Source organism: Cyprinodon variegatus, unplaced genomic scaffold, assembly GCF_000732505.1.
Source record: "Cyprinodon variegatus isolate N-32 unplaced genomic scaffold, C_variegatus-1.0 Scaffold721, whole genome shotgun sequence".
Classification (NCBI taxonomy): Eukaryota; Metazoa; Chordata; class Actinopteri; order Cyprinodontiformes; family Cyprinodontidae; genus Cyprinodon; species Cyprinodon variegatus.
In genome coordinates, this window is record NW_015151174.1 from 125,346 (window position 1) to 131,430 (window position 6,085).

The 6,085-nt window shown below is 35.3% G+C and overlaps 1 protein-coding gene across 2 annotated transcripts; it reads left to right on the forward strand.

The window, feature by feature from the left end:
* Window positions 1–55: 55 nt before the first annotated feature.
* Window positions 56–4,055, forward strand: tceb1 (transcription elongation factor B (SIII), polypeptide 1 (15kDa, elongin C)). Of its 2 annotated transcripts, none has more exons than XM_015395037.1 (4): window positions 56–169; window positions 665–692; window positions 888–1,031; window positions 3,622–4,055. In XM_015395037.1, exons 2-4 carry the CDS (start codon window positions 689–691, stop codon window positions 3,810–3,812), a joined length of 339 nt encoding a protein of 112 aa, XP_015250523.1. In that variant the 5' UTR covers window positions 56–169; window positions 665–688; the 3' UTR covers window positions 3,813–4,055. The 2 variants fall into 2 exon arrangements, with proteins under 2 accessions (XP_015250523.1, XP_015250524.1); XM_015395038.1 differs by having other exon boundaries at window positions 99–169; window positions 610–692.
* Window positions 4,056–6,085: the final 2,030 nt, after the last annotated feature.

The following is a 6,085-nucleotide window of genomic DNA, read 5'->3' on the forward strand; positions in this document are numbered from 1 at the left end:
TATATACATACCTTGTACCATGTACCATGAAGTTACATGGTAGGTAAAAATTTCAACACGGAACACATTTTCTGCGGACCTCTTACCAACAAAGTTGTTCCGGGTGAAAACATTTGGTGGCTAACGTTAGCTGAAATTTAATCTCCGTCGCTCAGTTATCCACACGACGGTAAGAACTATGTTATGTCTCGGTTTGATGTCCGTTAATCCTTTCACCTTTAATGCTAAATGTTCAGGCTGTGGTTTACATAGAAATCAATTATTATTATGAAGATGATTTGACTTTTAGAAATAGGTTAGCTTCTAAAGCTAGCACAGCTAGCGCTAACTCATTTTAAAACATTGTGAAACAATCAAACAGTAGTTGATATGATTGGAGTATTTGAAAATAAGTCGAGTATATTTTAGTATCATAAATAATAGTTTATAAACTAGAGAATTTCTTCTCATTTATCTGACTATTTTGTGTTTTGCTGAAGTTGACGTCTCACAGTGACTGTCAAAAATCACCTCCCAATAAATCCAAAGGCTAAAATGACCATACTCTTCATTTAATAGCTTTACATGTTAGCTTAATGATGTATTATCCTGTTTGCTATATTTTTTCAGCTCAACTTTGAAGCAAGATAAATAATATCCTTTATTTTCCCGTTCTATGCATTAGGATTAACAGAAATCCCGGAACACAATGGGTAAGATTTTTTACACATTCATATTTTCTTTGTAAAAGCGCTTAGATCAGTTCATGAAATTGATTTGCAGGCAATTTTTTTTTTCATTTGTTAACTGAAAAACTAAACTACAGAGCGAAGCTTTGCATTGTTTTAACATTTTTCTCTGTGAAATCTGCATTTGTATGATATTGTCTTTATGTATTGACCTGACAGATGGTGAGGAGAGAACCTACGGTGGCTGTGAAGGGCCAGATGCCATGTATGTGAAACTCATCTCCTCAGATGGCCATGAGTTTATTGTGAAAAGAGAACATGCCTTGACATCTGGAACCATCAAAGCTATGTTAAGTGGGCCAGGTGAGGACTAAGGTTATTATTATATATTAAGTCAATTTAGTTATTCTTCAAATTAATAGCATAGAGCTTGAAAAATAAATTAAATATTTTGAGAAAAAGAAACGTGTTTGGCTAACTAAGAAGCTTTTTGATATAGGTTCTGTTGCCTACATTTAAGAATTTGGTGTTCTGGGAATTCATTGGACACTAATTAGCACAAAATTAGACATTTCATGAATGTTATTCATGTTATGAATGCTGGCGTACCATAAAGAATAAATTATAAACAGTTTAGTTAGTGCCTTCAAGTCGTTGCCCATAGGAAGACGTTACTTGGATATAACAAAACCAAATATCTTCAGAACAGCTCCAAATGACACAAAACTAATATGGGTAAGTAGAACATGATATAACATAAAATCAAGGGCCCAATGTAAAAAAAAAACGGTGTTCCCCTTTAACTTTGAGAGGGGTTTCTGGGTTAGTTTATGAAATTATGGCAGAACCACTCGCTGAATGCAGACTCACCGTTATGTTTTCAAGTTTAGAACCTCTGTATTAAGACTGCTTTACACAGCAGGATTTTAAAATAGCTGGATGATTTTCAAAGCCCAAGAGACGGCACACGTAAAGATGGAAAATTGTCGATAAGAGATTTTCTCTTACATTGTGTGTATGTGTGGTGACAGTAGGGCTGGGTATTTTCGCCAAAGTCCTGAATCGATTTGATTTTGATTCATACAGTTCTAAATCAATTAATTTTGATACTGTTTTTACAAGAAAGAAAGTGGTTCAACTGTGTTTCGAAACACTTATGTATTTTATTTTTCCTGTCATATTAAACACAAAGTGCAAACTTGTTAATTTGGACAGTTTAAACTTGAGATGTGAACAAAACTTTCTCAAAAGTGCAAACTTTTTTGTGAAAAGTGAAAAGGCCTCACTCGATTAAGCAGACATGACACAGCGGGGACACAGCAGACGTGCATGAGCTGCATTATCTTCTATGCACAAACCATATTTGGAAGCATTATCTGTAACAACTACAGAGTGTTTGCTGGTCAGTCCCCAATTGTTAATGTCTTCAGTCAACCTATTAGCTATATTTGCAGCTTTCTGGCTTAAAGTATTTTGAGTGCATCTTTTCTGCTCATTTGAATGTCAACATCACGCACGTCACTATAAAACTAATCGATCTCATTCCCTAGACATCGATTTTTCAAAAATGTAAAAGAATCGATTCAAAATTCATTACATGGTTTTTTTTTCTTTACCCAGCCCTAGGTGACAGCAAACACATCGCACCACAGAAAATTGGATTTCACTCAGGATTCAGTAAAAAAAAAAAAAAAAAAATGAGGCTAAAATTTACATCCTGTTTTTTCAACTCAGCAGAGATCAGTAGAAGCTTTGCATATGTGTGACCCATTTTCAGTGGGAAAAGAGAGTCTTGCGCACCTACTGCCCTTGAAGACAGTAAACCCAGGGATGTCAGTGCTGTCATGCGTTCTCACCAGAATCTCCTTAAAACGCATGAAAAAGATGCACAATTTGTCAGTAGTCTGAAGAGTCGTTAAATATAGCAACAAAATCAAATTTTTTTTGGTGGAGCAATCAGCACTTCCACTTCCTTTTTTTTTTTTTTTTTAGTGCACAAAAAAATTCCAGCTGTCTTTTTTATGTAAACCTTGTGGAGTGTTACCCCCTTTATGTATATTTGTGCTATTTTCCAATAAATTTATGGAAGAGAAGAGATCACGGCTTGGTTGCAGCGTCTCTCACCGATCTCCCAGATCTGTGTCTCTGATTTATTGTCGCACAGCACTTAGCTACAAAAGTTCAGAATTCCAAACTCTAGCATTTTATTGAAATGCGCTTGGCTCGGTGAAAAAATCCAACATATTGGATTTTTGTGATTTGTGATCGGAGGGGCTCACTGTGAAGACACTCCACACAGCAGGATTATATCCACAGACATTGGTTCCTTATATATTGGAGGCTCTCCGAAGGGGAAGATCCGCAGAATCCTTTATCCTGAGATTCCTTGTCCGTGAACTGCCATATTCTCTAGAAACCAGCAGTGATGCCAGAACCTTTTCATTAAGCTCAGACTTTCACTCCATCTTTCAAGAATCTGTGCGAAACTAGAACTTAGTGGAGATAATTGTCTTCTTGTTTACTTTGAATATTTCTGACTTATTTTAGTTAGGTAGGATATAAATAGTCTTTCCCAACAACAAAATGGAAAATATAAACCATAAAGTACCCATTAGTGAGACAGTAAATCTACCTAGCAGGGGCTCAGGGAGTCTCAGTGACCCCTAAAGAGTTTGGTGTCAAAAAATACCAGTGGAGTTGTCAATCAGGTCAAACTACCTGTGTCCAGATGCGGCTTCTAATTTCAAACCTGATTGACTTTAACTGAGGTTTTGTCACGTCAGCTTTGTTCACACACATTAGCAGCCTACAGCGTTTAACCCCTCACACACATCTGTCCACAGCTATCTGACATCCAGAAGGAGTTGGCTCACATGCATTAGGCCAAAATAGTTTTTTCAAAAGTTTTTCAATCATTTTTTTTTTGTTTCTTTTTTTTTTTTTTAACTTGCAGGTCAGTTTGCAGAGAACGAAACCAATGAGGTGAACTTCCGGGAGATCCCATCTCACGTCCTTTCCAAGGTCTGCATGTATTTTACCTACAAGGTCCGTTATACCAACAGCTCCACAGAAATCCCCGAGTTCCCCATCGCTCCTGAGATTGCTCTGGAACTGCTCATGGCTGCAAACTTTTTGGATTGTTAAAGTTACAAGAAAAAAAAAGTGGTGAAAACATGAAACTGTTTAGTTTCTTCCTTTTTTTGTTAAGTATTTAATTGTTATACCCTTTGTTTCACATTATACATTTTTGCTCCTTGTCTTCTGTTATGGTTTCCCTTGTATTACTGAGAATGTCATTTAAACATGGAAGCCAGAAAGGGGGTAATTGCACCTTTCCCCACAGAAATGTCCTCACCTCTGAATATAAATAAAGATCCATTTGCTGAACATGTTTTATTGTCTCTACCGAAACTCAGACATAGTTAATTGATTATAGAGTGGGTATCATAAAACTTGTTAACTGTTGGAGTTCCACAGATTTGTGAAATATTTAGATTTTCATGTTTTATTTATTTATTTTTTTATACTACGGCCTCCCTTAGATGCAAGTTTTTATTCAAAAAATATATAATTACCTGAATGTTGCCACATTAAAACAGGCAATATTCCTAAATGTACAACCGATTTCTTTAATGCTTCCCAGGTTTTCTTACTAATTTTCATACGTTTTTCACTTGCAAAAAAAAAAAAAAACAGCTATAGATGTTTATTATGCAGCTTTGAGTTAATATTCCAATTTCTGACAGTGGCTCTTTGCATATAACTGAGATTTTGCAGCTTGCATTAAGTGCTATACATCTAAACTAGTGGGTTTTATGCTGCATATTGGGGTTAAATATAACAAAATAATACATCATATTTTGGTATTTAACTCAATAGGATAAAAAAGTTACAATAAATGCTCTGGATTTCTGTATGAGGTGAATCAAAACACAAAAATCAATATCAAATCTTTGTGTCAAAAACCTTTTAAATAATATTTGTGATGCAACCAACTGGAAGGAAATTTTTGCATTCCCTAAACGGTAGCTTTTGGATGAATTTAGAGGTATGAGTTAAAAAAATAAAATGTAGATAAAGTATATTCATATGGTAATTAATAACTGGCCAATTCTGCTCTGTCAAAATCTGATTTCTGCCTTGTTGCTTCTGATTTAGAATATTGCCAAGTTTAATTTTATTAAAACATGTACATAATCATATAAAGCATTATTTCTGTGTTTTTTTTTTAAAATATAGATTATAAAAAATCTAAACCAAAAACTGAATTCTTTGGATTGCGATGGACTGACAACCTGTCCAGGGTGAACCCTGCCTCTCGATGGAGATAGGCACCAGCACCCCTCGTAACCTCGCTTGGGATAAAGCGTGATAGAAGATGGATGGATGTATTATTTGGAAACCTTTAAGATGATAAACACTTTACAATAAAAGTAAACAATAAAACAAAGGTTAATATTAAGGGAAAGTTGAAAGGAGGGAAAAAAGTTGTGGCAGATGAAGGTACACAAGTAATTAAAAACTGTTGCCTTGTAAGGGAATTCTGAAGTTTGGAGGAATTTTGCAGGATGCGAACTGCAGCAGGAGTCTGAGCTGTATCCAGGTGATGGGCTACAGCTGTCACAGTCCTTTTGTTAAACCTGTCCTTATATCTAGAAAGGGTCAGTAGTGTGCTACCTGGGCTAAGAAGAAAAAGGACTGGTCTTGCTCATTTATCGAAGGAGCTCTTTTTAAAAGTACGTTTTTCTTTTCACTTGGAATTCAAGGTTCCAGAGTCGAGAGGGGAAGTGAGGACCCATCTCTACCACCTTTTTCCTTACTTCAAGTTTCCATTCATATACTTTGATATAGCTTACCAGAGATTGCCAGATGGAATGCTTTCAATTCAGCAATTCTCTCCTGTTCTGTGTAGTATCCCTTATAATTTATTTCTAACTGGGCAGTAAAACTAAGCATCAAAATTGATGTATAACTTCAAATGTATTATGTGATTCTGTTTAGTAAAAACCTGGTTTAGATAAATATAATTGTAATGTATTAAGATTATATTCAGATTTTTGATATGGACCTACATTAAGTAAATGCTTTGATCAAACCTAATACTAAAAAGCCTAAAAAAATTTTATTTTAGACTTTTTTTTTCTTTTTTTTTTTATAAGAATGCTACTTCATGTCTTCAAATGTTGGATTCTGTTTGCCATGCTTCATTAAGGTTCATCACAGACTGTGGAGCCATGACACGTCACTGTGATTTGTACTCTCAGGTGGGATGGCCTTCCCTCTCTATGAGAAGGCAGTGTCATTGGTACACTTTTATTTACAAGGCCCTTCTTGGATTAATGCCCTCTTACATTTGTACCTTACTTACGCAGAAAAGCATGGCTTCTTATGACAGATTTATTTGTCATTTTGTTTAC